Source organism: Phacochoerus africanus, chromosome 5, assembly GCF_016906955.1.
Source record: "Phacochoerus africanus isolate WHEZ1 chromosome 5, ROS_Pafr_v1, whole genome shotgun sequence".
NCBI lineage: Eukaryota > Metazoa > Chordata > Mammalia > Artiodactyla > Suidae > Phacochoerus > Phacochoerus africanus.
This window is the reverse complement of record NC_062548.1, coordinates 34,213,469-34,226,429: the sequence shown is the minus strand read 5'-3', so window position 1 is coordinate 34,226,429 and position 12,961 is coordinate 34,213,469. Positions and strand designations below refer to the sequence as shown.

The 12,961-nt window shown below is 44.9% G+C and overlaps 1 protein-coding gene across 1 annotated transcript; it reads right to left on the bottom strand.

Annotated features, from left to right (window-relative positions):
• Window positions 1–10,629: 10,629 nt before the first annotated feature.
• LOC125128410 (coiled-coil domain-containing protein 12-like) lies at window positions 10,630–11,162 on the bottom strand. Its single transcript, XM_047782764.1, is given in 2 exon segments — window positions 10,630–10,916; window positions 10,976–11,162. Coding segments are annotated over 2 exon segments (465 nt in total). The 5' UTR covers window positions 11,154–11,162.
• Window positions 11,163–12,961: the final 1,799 nt, after the last annotated feature.

Genomic DNA, 12,961 nt, shown 5'->3' with positions numbered 1-12,961 from the left:
CTAATTGACTCACTTCAGCGATGTAATTATTTTTGCTTCTGCTTTAAAATGTAGAACCAACAGCCTCTTTAACAAGGTGTCAGTTTATTTCTCAAAATGTTTTCCTTTTTTTTTTTTTTTTTTTTTTTTTGCCACTCCTGTGGCGTGTGGAAGTTCCTAGGCCAGGCATCCAACCCGAGCCACAAGCAGTAATAATGCCAAGTCCTCAACCGCTGGGCCACCAGGGAACTCCTCAAAATGTTTTAATGCCTGACTACTTTGGTAAAATAATGAACCCTTACTCAGTAGTAATATAACTCACATTTATTAGCACTTGCACTTTATCTAATTTAATCCTCATGGCAAAGCCCTAATGGTTCCATTACTTAAAATCCTCTTTTATAATAATGAGACCAAGGCACAGAGAGGTTAAGTAATTTTTCCAAGCTCACCCAGTAGTATGAGGTGGAACCATGATTCGAACTCAAGCAGTCTGACTCCAGAGCCCATGATGAAACTGGGGCAAAGGAGAGGAGTGGGGAGGGCTGGTGGAGAGTGGGAGACCCTGCTTTGTGTCCCCTTCTGTAAATCTAATCACCACTATGTCATAGAAAACACCGACTGGATTGTTTCCATGCCTCTCAGAGAAGAGCATCCAGAGCAATTATGCAGAACTTGGAAATAGGTCGAAGCTAATACTGAGTACACTTCCTCTGTAGACCTGGATGGTGTCTAGTGGCCTCTGCTGCCCAGGGATTATCTCATTTTCTGAGGCTGCAAACCTTTTGCTGATGATTAGGAAGGCTATATTGCAAGCTTATGAGAATATAGGTAACCTTGCAGAAAACTGATAGCATTACCAATGACTCTTGCCCAACACCATCCCAAAGATTATAGCCCAGTGAGGCATTAACCAGTTTTGCATTTACCAGCAAATTTATATCTGCATTCCTTTGACCAACTATAACTCTCCAGATCCCTGATTTTCTCTTGAATCAGTCTTAACATCTTACTGGTTTCCTCATTAGTCGAACTGAATAAAATCTTTGACTTCTGTTGCTTTTCTCTTTGTATAAGAGTCATGTTGTTAACCTTTTGAAAATTGTACTTGGCAAATGGTATGGCCAACGTGAGCTCCATATAATGATGAAACCATATTTCCAGGCTCATTCATCCTAAAATGAAACCTTGTAAACTAGAAGGTAGATAATATTCATGTGTATATACATATATAGTGAAGAAATGTGCTTTGGTTCTAGGACATTACTATTAAAAACTATAAATTGATCAAATAGTTAAGAACTACAGACACACTATAGAACCGGCTCAGTGGACCCCTGTTTCTCATTCTGTTTACAAACCGATCTCCCCTGGATCCCTAATCTGAGTTCCTTTTCTGTGTAGTATTGACTGTCACTGTTAAAGAGACTGATTCGTGGGTGAGAAAGAAGAGGAATTTCAGATATTCCGAAGGATCCTTTGCACGAAGATATTTCTGCATCAAAAGAACAGTGCTCCCCGAGGGCCTGGGAAGCAGGTAAACAAAATCAACTTGTGATTTCAAACAAGGGAATTCCCTAGGATTCATGAAAATAGTAAATAAACAGGGTCTGAAGAAACGGTGACAGGGTATATCTGAGCTATTTGGGGACACTTTTAATTAGGACCTCCAGAATTTGGTGTCAATGAGAGGAGAGGTTTGCTCCCATGAACAGCTTGTTTCTGGGAAGGGTGACACCCAGCCGCAGCTCGGGGAAAAAGAAAGCTCAGTAGAACAAGGGAAGCGTGACTGGGCAGGTTTGTTTTTGGCAAAAGGCATTTATTGCATAAGGCGGAGGGCCCTCTCTGGATCTGATGCTGTACCAGTCCACGCCAGCAAGGACGTTCAGTCGTGCAGCAAAGAGAAGTCCAACAAAGAACATGAGCAAGTAGGGTCTTAAAAACACCTCTAGAGAGGGATCAGTGCGGCAGGGCTCAGAGAATGAAGTCATATCCAGGGCTATGGCAGGGCTGGCCTCAGAGAGAACGTGGAATTCAAGATGAGACTGAAAGCACAGCTAGGATTTCATCAGAGATGCAGATGGTGTACTGACGTCCAAGCACAGAGCACAAGCAAAGAAACAGATGGGAAACAGAATGGTGTTTCAAGAAAGTCGTGAACAGCAGAGTGGGAACAAGACACGGGGGGCATAGTGTAGGAGTCTCCCAAGTGCTAGGCTTGAGGAGTTTGTTCTTATTTCAGTAGAAAAAGGAACATTGGAGTAAGGGAAGGACGTGACCAAGAAGGCTGTTTTAAGACTTGGGTCTGGCAGTAGTAAGTTTGCAATGGAAAGGAACTAAGATCGGTTGAGCACTTAGATATTTCACATATGTTACCCCCATTAAATCCTCACACCCTGAAAGAGGGATGACACCTGCTTTACAGATGAGGAGATGAAGCCTCGGAGGGATCAAGAAATTAAAGTCACCGTGGACATAAAGGGCAGAGATGGGACCCCAACTCCAAAGCCGCCTTCCTTTCTACCATACCTTGCTACCTGGGGGGAAGGGCTGCAGGTGAAAAGACCATTTCAGAAACTGTCATTAACAATCTAAGCAACAGGTGGTTTCGGCCAAAACTCAGATGGTATAGCTTTGGGAATGGAAAGAAGGGCATAAACTGAAGAAGCATCAAAGGACAGTCTAGGGAATGCGGCAAGGAAATTACATGCCTAGGAAGAATCTGAATAACACCTCGCCTTGAAGCCTCAGGAGACGAGGAAGCCATTAACAGAAACAAAAAGTCTGGAGAAAGACTGATTGTGCGGGCAAGACTCAGCTCACTTAGGATCGAGTTTTGCGAGAGCCATGGTCAGGCAGTCTCAACTGAAGAGGTGGCAGACCTCTGCTGGGAAGTGAGAATTAAAGACAAAAGATAAATGAGCAAATATGAAACAGGACTTTAGAAAATGCCTACATTTAGGAGGTGAGATGATAGAGGAGACACTCTAAAAAGAAGATTCTGGATCACGCCACCACCAGAATCAAAAGCAGGGGAGAATTTCAAGGCAGTGACCCACAGGGTTGGGAGTTGAGCAGCAGGAACGCTGGTGGCCTCAGTTTGCAACACGGCAGGGGAGCTCTGGGTGTCCATGATGGTGGTTGCAGGGAGCCTGGGGCACACGCCAGACTGAGGCACCGAGGAATCCTTAGGATTGCGAGACTGGGCAAGCCTTAGGCCAAGGTGATCAGAAGGAAGGCGCCAGGACCCAGTGAGAGAAGGAAGATGCAGGAGAGAGAACAGGTAATGAATGAAACCAAAACCCAGGGCTGAGGTCCTGGGGATGGAGGGAGAAAAGAGTGCTTTCCCTTTTTTTCCTTTCACACCTACAGAAAACCTGTTATACTGATTTGGCTCTTCTTACAAATCAGCATTTATAGTGCTACGTACCCCTAACTTGGAACGGAACTAGCAAGCCACGATAAGTAACCATGAGCCCTTTTCTGAAGTCTATTTTAAGGACAAATGCTGCTGTTTGGCGATGGGATCTGCTCGTGTTTAAACTAGAAGCGGGGGGTAGGGGAGCAGAACCTCTCTGTAACCTGGCTGGATAGTTTTATTACTATTTAAAGCGTCCCTTTCAGCGATTTAGGAAACATTAATGCGTGCTGGCTAATGTCGGCTGGAAACCGAAAGTCTGACAGCAGCTCTCAGCCAATCCTGAGATTTGGTGAGGATTTTTATTTTGGTCGTCCTGAGCCTACTGTAACTGGGGCGGCTGAGTTGCTATGGTGATTTGTTCTCCAAACAGAGGGCTTTGCCGCAGTACCTTGAAACAGCAGATCAATCTACTTTATGTTGACTTGATCATGATATTAATTCTAGTTGAAACCTCCCCCAGGCTCCCATCAGGACTTGTACGCAGGAATTTTAAATCCGGGTCCAAGAGGCATCGTCTTTTTAAAGCCAGGCCCTCACAATTCCCGCCCCCGAGACTGCAGGCTCACAGTCAAAAGCTCCGGGGTCGGGGGTGGGGGGGATTGCAGTTGGAGGAAGGTTCATCATTGAAGCAGTTATGTGCTTAATCGCTACTGCGTGGGCACCGGCGGCAAGTTGTGACTCATTCCCCACTCTGTCACTAATAATTGGGGGCGGTGGACAGGATGCACAGAAAACTCAGCTGCTTTTTCCCGAGTTCCTCCTGCAAATCTGGAAGTCGCTGAGATCCGTCCTTGAAGCAGGGGAGAAAGGCCGACCTCAGCTCCACGACGTGGCCCTGCCTGTCTCCACCGGTAGGGGGCCCCATTGAGTCACCGGACCTATAAGGATGACTGCACTTTGAATGGGGGTGTAGCTGCCTCTGGGTCTTGCCCAACCGTGACGCGGGAAAGGAAAAAAAAAAAAAAAAAAAAAGGAGCTGCCTGATTTCCAGCGTGACTCATTATAAACAAACGGAGGACAGATTGACTGCCTCTTATCAGAGCCTGAGTATGAGCCCCAGGACTGAGGGTGAGTCATACTGGAAGTCCCAAGTCTTTTGTTGGTCAGAGGGATTGTTCTCCCTGCGGAAGGGGTGGATTTGCTGAGTGGGGGATGGGGGGTGCTAAGGGATCACTTCAATACCATCAGTGACCCCAAGGTGAGCCCTGGGCTCCTAGTGAGATCCAATTCCCTCAAAACCAAAAAAGCTTCCAAACTGAAGATAAAAACTAGCCATACCCACAAGAAAACTCATTTGGAGTTCATGGAATGTCCGGAATCTTGCATTGATGGTGTCACAACATACACATATGCCAGTTATCATCAAAGTATACATTTTAAGTATTGCTGTGTGTTGTATGTAAATTACACTGAAAAGTTTTGGTCTTTTGGGGAGGGGGGGGGGCACGCCATGCAGAATTTCCCAGACCAGGGATGGAACATCACCACAGCAGTGACAACACTGGATCCTTAACAGCTAAGGCACCAGGGATTTTTAAGAAATACAGTTTGGTGAGGGGGGAAAAACCTGGCCAACCCATTTTTATGGTGGTTTACCCTGAAGCTCTGCGTACACTCCCTCACTGCCCCATCCATACCCATCTATTGCCTTGTATTTGGGTGCAAACCCCGAGGGTACACACCTGAAGCGATCATGAAGTCATACCATCTAAGGCTGGTGTGCTGATCCCACATGCCCAGAGTGTGTGTAGTAGGTGAGTTATTTATTTTCACTGACCCAAGACGGGGGATCAGTAAAGCCTAGGTTGGCAACAGATTTGAAGAGGAGGCAGACGCTGGGTAGCAAAGGCAAAAAGAAGGACCTTGCATGTACCCGCCCCCACCCGCTGCTCCCGGCAGCCTCGAGACTGGAGACGCCGCGTGTTTACGCCCCAGGTACCTTCCTTCTCATTTCAGCAAATACAAGTCAGGTCAAGCCCACAGCGAAACTGCAGGAGCTTTGGCGGATGGGCGGTGCCCATAGAGCCCGCACACGTGAAATGATTTAACACTCGGACCCCAGCAAACCCGCAAGCAAGTTAATTTAGCGGGAAGTGAACATGTGTGCTTAGGCGGCCAAAAAGAAGGAGCGGTTTGGCAGGAGGGGCTCATCAAGAAAGAGTCACCATGAAGGGAAGAGCAGCCCAGATGCTTATAGATGTAAACGACCTCAATTGGGGAAATATGAATATGTGTTTCTGCGTGGACTAGCTCAGGATCTTCTCCTGAAAAGTACGTGATGTATTTCTCCTTCCAGATAACATGCCCCGTTGTGGACAGGAAAAGTCACTTTTCCTTCCTCTTGCTATAGAGTCTCTTGCTAATTCCAGCTTCTGGCTGATAACCTTATGGGGAAGGTCTTAATTATTTCTTTCATTGTCCCATATGCCTGTTCCTGCTGCTGTCTGTTGGTGAATGAATTCAACGGACACAACAAAATGATTTGGGAAATTTGTCATCACTATGAGAGAGGGTCATTAATGTAGGAGAGCTTTGTCTTAATCACCCAGTCTCTCTATCGCTAAATCTGTATGTGTGCGTGCGCGCTATTTTCTGACTCCCTGGATTCTGTAAATACTTCGAAGGTGTGTCTTTGCCACAGCAACTGATCTCACATGTAATGGCTGTGTCCTTAATATCCAAAGACAGTCGCAAATTTCAGCTGTTCTTCTGACATACCCCTGAAAACATATTCATACTTTTTAGATCTTTTTTTGCTATACAGGCATACCTTGGAGATATTGCGGGTTTGGTTCTAGACCATCTTAATAAAGCAAATATCATAATAAATCAAGAAATAGAACTTTTTAGGTTCCCGGTACATATATAAGGTATATTTATATTTATACTGCTCTGTCATCTATTAAGTGTGCAGTAGCATTAAGTCTAAAAAATGATGTACATACTTTTTTTTTTTGCTTTTTAGGGCCACCCCTGTGGCATATAGAAGGTCCTAGGCTAAGGGTCAATTCGGAGCTATAGCTGCAGGCCTACACCACGGCCACAGCAATGCGGGATCCGAGCCGTGTCTGCAACCTACACCACAGTTCACGGCAATGCCAGATCCGTAACCCACTGAGCGAGGCCAGGGATCAAACCCCTATTCTCATGGATACTAATCAAGCTCATTACCGCTGAGCCACGACAGGAACTTTCCGATATACATACTTTAATTAAAGAACTCTTCATTGCTCAAACACGCTAACTGTCATCTGAGCCCTCGGAGGCCTGGTAGTAACATCACAGATCACCAATCACCGATCACCATAACATATATGATAATGAGGAGATCCCCCCGTGGTGCAGTGGTTAAGGAATCCGACTAGGAACCATGAGGTTGCGGATTCATCCCTGGCCCTTGCCCAGTGGGTTAAGGATCCGGCGTTGCCGTGAGCTGTGGTGTAGGTTGCAGGCGCGGCTGGGATCCTGCGTTGCAGTGGTTGTGGCGTAGGCCTGTGGCTACAGCTCTGATTCAACCCCTAGCCTGGGAACCTCCATATGCCACAGGTGCGGCCCTAGAAAAGGCAAAAAGACAATATATATATATTTATGAAAAAAAATATATGAAATACCTTGAAATAGTGCAAGAATTACCAAAATGTGACACAGAGACACGAAATGAGCAAATGCTGTCAGAAAAATCATATCCATAGACCTACACGATACTGGTTTCCCATAAAACTTCGATATGTAAAAAAATTAGCATCTGCAGAGCACAATAAAATGAGGTGTGCCCGCATAAATACAATCTGTAGAAAGAATGACTCACTTAACAAATATTTTCTCTTGAAACCCAGGGTCTTCAAAATCATTATTTGGAAAACAATGCCCGTTTACTCAACAACCACTCCTGAAGCTCCTACTGTGTGCCAGACAGTAAGTAAAATACAGCCCAGTGGCTGGAGTTACAAGCGGTTGTGTTTTTCAGATCTTAAAAGAGCCTGAAAAGCAGAGCCAGCTTTTGTATTTGTAATAATGGAATACAGGGTCGTATTCCTCATATTAAACACACACAGAAACATAGACACACACACACACACACACACACAACACACTGCCTGGAAATGACCAACCCTCCCAAGCCTTGTGATGTGCATTTCAGAGTCCTGGGATGCTGTGAGCCTGGGTTACAGAGACTGTAAAAGTAGACTTGGTGGCAAACTGCCCAGCAGGGCCTTATTTCACATTTAATGCCTTGTCGGAATAAGATAGCATAAGACGAGTCTTTGCAGCCCATGAGAGAGCTTAGTTATCTCGAAAAGCCGAGGAACCTGTGTCCTCAGCTGCTGAAAGGCTTCTGGCTATTCCCTGGTGCCACTGAGTGATATGAGAGGGTGCTTCGGAAATGGAAGAGGATTTTTGTAGGAGGAGAGATGGTCTTTGGGTAGGTCTGTGTAACACCCTCCTCAGAGCGCTTTAAGATGTACCTTCGCATGGCGTTTGTGCTCCAAACTTTGATGTGTGCCTTCAGACGGAATCTTCCCTCTATCATCCAGATTCAAGTTCCCTATGTTTCCGCTAATTCATATTTCTGTTCCCTTTCTCATATTCTAACTTTCATTTAACATAGGTGTTTCTTATTGAACCTCAGGGCACAGAATTGCACAGTTCATCAATAATCTGGTTCACGAAACACGTTCACCCTTGATCCAGGCATGACCTGCCTTATTTAGTTTGTTATTTTTAATAAGGCAGAAAGTACTCATGAAGCCACCACCCCCACCAATCAAAGCTAGAACCTTGACAATAAGGTTACAACCTATATCTAACTGTATGGAGCTCCCCCCCCACCCCGTTTCCCTGCTTCTCCCAAACCAGTCCCGGAACCCTCGTGCTGATTTATATGGTCAGTGTGCTCTTGCTTTCTTTTTAAATTATTTAAAATAGATAAATAATATCATTTAAAATATATAATATATAAAATATACATATGTTATATACGCATACACATATGTACATATATTATATACATATATATGCATATATACACACATGTATGTATTCAGAAAGGCACCTGTGTCTGTGTCGGGGTGTATATATGCGTTGTCCTTAATTTTATAGATAAGGTGCCATGTTGTGTGTAACTTTTTAGGATTTATACTATTAAGATTTATCTATTGTTGCATGTTGCTATCGTTCATTTGTTTGGGTTCCTCTATATTCTTTTTGCCTTTTTTTTTTTCTTTAGGGCCACTCCCGCGGCATATGGAGGTTCCCAGGCTAGGGGTCAAATTGGAGCTGTAGTTGCTGGCCTACGCCACAGCCACAGCAACACAGGATCCGAGCCATGTCTGCGACCTACACCACAGCTCACGGGCAACGCCACATCCTTAACCCACTGAGCGAGGCCAGGGATCGAACCTGCATCCTCATGGATACTAGTCAGATGCATTTCCATTGAGCCACGACAGGAACTCCAGCTCCTCTATAATATTTTAGTATGTGAACATTACACAGTTATCCAGCAAGCCTCTCATTACTGGTCTTCTGGGTTGTTGATAGATTCTTGATATTGTAAACAGGGCTTTTATGAACTTCCTTGTGCCTGGTCTTATATATGTACAGACATTTCTCTCGGCCCCTACCTAGGAGTGCAGGTGTTGAGCTGGGTAGCGTACGTGTGCTTGAGGTCAGGGTACAGAGCCAGACTGGTTCCTGAGGGGGTTGCACCAATTTACACTCCCCTCAGCAAAGTGTATGAGAAGCAGTAGGTCCACACACGCTCCAGCACTCAGTCTGGTCAGGCTTTTAAATTTTTGCTGATTGTGTAACAAGCACCTCTTCATGGTTCTGATTGCGTTTTTACATTTGATGCCGAGCATCTCTTTGAATAGGATTGGTCAAATAGAGCTCCTTTCTTCTGAGAAGTGTCTGTTGGACGGTTTTCTTTTTTTTTTTTTTGTCTTATTTTTGCTATTTCTTGGGCCGCTCTCGCGGCATGTGGAGGTTGCCAGGCTAGGGGTCCAATCGGAGCTGTAGCCACCAGCCTACACCAGAGCCACAGCAACGCGGGATCCGAGCTGTGTCTGCAACCTATACCACAGCTCACGGCAACGCCGGATCGTTAACCCACTGAGCAAGGGTAGGGATCGAACCCGCCACCTCATGGTTCCTAGTCAGATTCGTTAACCACTGCGCCACGACGGGAACTCCTGTTGGACAGTTCTCTATCTTCGTTAGTGTTTTTCTTATGTATATGGCACTTAATGTATTCTCTATGCTGATCCTTTTTTTGTTTGCTGTACTTTGCACTTTTTTTAAGGAATCTCTTAAGAAATAAAAGTTCTTAATAGAGTAAAATGGGTCCATCTTTTATTTTGTACCTAATGCTTTTTATTTAAGAAATCCTTTAAAAATCATCTATTATGGAGTTCCACTCATGGCACAGCAGAAACCAATCTGACTAGAAACCATGAGGTTGAGGGTTCGATCCCTGGCTTCACTGCTCCATGGGTTAAGGATCTGGTGTTGCCTTGAGCTGGGGTGTAGGTCGCAGATGTGGCTCAGATCTGGTGTTGTCCTGGCTGTGGCGTGGGCTGGCGGCTACAGCTCCAATTTGACCCCTAGCCTGGGAACCTCCATATGGCGTGGGTGCAGCCCTAAAAAGACAAAAAATAAAAAATATAAAAATCTCCTAATACATCTATTTCTATTGTAATATCTAAAAGATATTTATCTGTATTCGATATGAAAAATGAAAAGTCTGTCCTGACAGAAGAAACCAGGAAAGCAGAGGTAGGAAGGAGGATGGAGCAGAACGCTCAGCGCTGATGCTCAGCAGCCTGAGGATGAGGGGGGACCCGTGAGTGGCAAGGCCAGGCCTTGGTGGGATTGATAACCCTAGGAGGGTTGGTTGGTTGGTTGGTTGGTTGGTCTGCTTGTTTCTATTTCCAGATTCCAAAAAAAAGTTCAGAATACATAAATATGTCTCGGTACAATAAGCCCACTGAGTTGCTGCTGGCTCTGCCCCCACTCAAGAGTGGTGGGGACCACTCGGGGGACAAGGAGTTGACCTCACCCTGTGGGGAGAGATGGGGTTCAGACTAATAGGCAGGGAGTCACTGTTCTGAAGCCAAACTGGAGGTGATAGCAAGCCCAACTCCTACCCTTGCTGAGACCATCCTCCTTCAGGAAAGGCCTGACGGGAGGGTGAGGGGACAAGGCACCCCTCCGTCAGAGCCACAGGCCTCTTATTTGATGGTGGCCACTGCAGAGGCCAGACTGTCCTCCTGGCCTTTCGGCCTCTCATTGATCAGCCTGGCGATGATCCTCTGGGTCTGTTCTTCCAGCTTCTCCAGCTTCTTGGCTGCATTGCTCTCAAGGGCCCAGTCAGGCTTCCTGGGCGCAGGGTTGGCCAGGTCCACGTGGCCATTGACGGGCTCTGGCTTGGCGGCCCCCAGCTGCTCCTTGACCTTCTCTTGACTGGTTTGGCCTGGGGCGCCCTCATCCTCTGGGACATAGTTCTGCAGTCTGAGAACTATGAGTACATGCCGCTCAGGGGAAGAGAAAGTTGGCTTTCTCTGTAACATAGAAAACGCAGTAGTGGAGTTCTGTGCTTCTCGCCTTCCTGCTCCCCTCCTCTGAGCTGCTTAGTCTTTGGCTCCCCAGCTTCCTTGTCCTTGCGCTCAGTTTTCTACCATAGGGCCTTCAGCTGTTCCTCTCACCGCAATGCCTCTGCCTCTAACCCACCCACACCAACCACAGTAGCCGCCATCTTGCCCGCAGACCCCCACTCCTCTCCCCAGTAGGTTTTCTTCTTCTTTTTTTTTTAATGATTTTTATTTTTTCCGTTATGGTTGGTTTACAGTGTTCTATCAGTTTTCTACTGTACAGCAAAGTGACCCAGCCACACATATATGCATATACATTCTTTTTCTCATATTATTCTCCATCATGTTCCATCACAAGTGACTAGATATAGAGCAGAATCTCATTGCTTATCCACTCCAAATGCAATAGTTTGTATCTACTAACCCCAGACTCCAAGTCCATCCCACTCCCTCCCTCTCCCTCGTGGCAACCACAAGTCTGTTCTCCAAGTTCATGAGTTTCTTTCCGTGGAAAGACTCATTTGTGCCCTATATTCCAGATATAAGTGATATCATATGTATTTGTCTTTCTCTTTCTGACTTGCTTCACTTAGTATGAGAGTCTCTAGTTCCATTCATGTTGCCGCAAATGGCATTATTTTCTTCTTTTTATGGGTGAGTAGTATTCCATTGTGTATATATGCAACATCTTCTTAATCCATTCATCTGTTGATGGACATTTAGAGTATTTCCATGTCTTGGCTATTGTGAATAGTGCTGCATTGAACATACGGGTGCATGTATCTTTTTGAATGAAAGGTTTTGTCCAGATATATGCCCAAGGGTGGGATTGCTGGGTCATGTGGTAGTTTTATATTTTTCTGAGGTACCTCCATACTGTTTTCCATAGTGATTGTACCAATTTACATTCCCACCAACAGTGCAGGAGGGTTCCCTGTTCTCCACACCCTCTCCAGCATTTGTTATTTGTTGACTTGTTAGTGATGGCCATTCTGACTAGTGTGAGGTGGTACCTCATAGTAGTTTCAATTTGCATTTCTCTAATAATTAATGATGTTGAGCATTTTTTCATGTGCCTGTTGGCCATCTGTGCATCTTATTTAGGGAAATGTCTATTCAGGCCTTTTGCCCATTTTTCACTTGAGTTGTTGGTTTTTTTTGCTGTGGAGTTGTATAAGTTGTCATAGGTTTTTGTAGTATTTACCAGTTGTATTCAGTTCACAGAGCCCACATTATAAACATCACATAATCTCATCATATTTGGACTAAAGAAAAGAATGTAGAAAAGAAAATAACAACCCTAATCCCTTCACCAGGCTTTTTTCTATATATATGCGTGTGCTAGTTATCAAACAGACACATCTTGTTATCCTGAAAGACTATAACCCTTTATCTTGCCACCAGTACCCTGATTCCAACCATGGATACTTTCCAAATATGACCACCCTTGACCCAGAAGTAACCTCTAACAGGGTCAACCATTACCTTAAAAAAAAAAAAATTAACTTCTGTTAAAGAAGTTGTATATAGGAGTTCCCTGGTGGCCTAGTGGTTAAGGATCCAGCATTGTCACTCTGTGTTTCCAGTTTGATCCCAGGCCCAGGAACTTCCACATGCTGTGTGTGTGGCCAAAAATTAAAAAAAAAAAAAAAAGAAAAGAAAAGAAATTATATAGAGAATGCTGTGCAATTATTGGAAAATAAGAGTAAGCCAAAACCTGTATCTGATTTTTACTAGCCAGAGAGATCATTTCTAGCATTTTTACATGTATCCTAGGCTTTTTTCTGTCTTTATGTCCCTACATATTTCATTTAAAATGGAATTTTCCCATAGGCGCCATTGTATACCGTTTTTTCAATGTGGTCAGTGTTTCTTCTGTGTCATTTTCCAAGTGGCACAGCGTATTTCCTGGTGTGGGTGGAATCTAACGTATTCACCAAAAGTGCATCACAGCCATCGGCCAGTCCAAGCT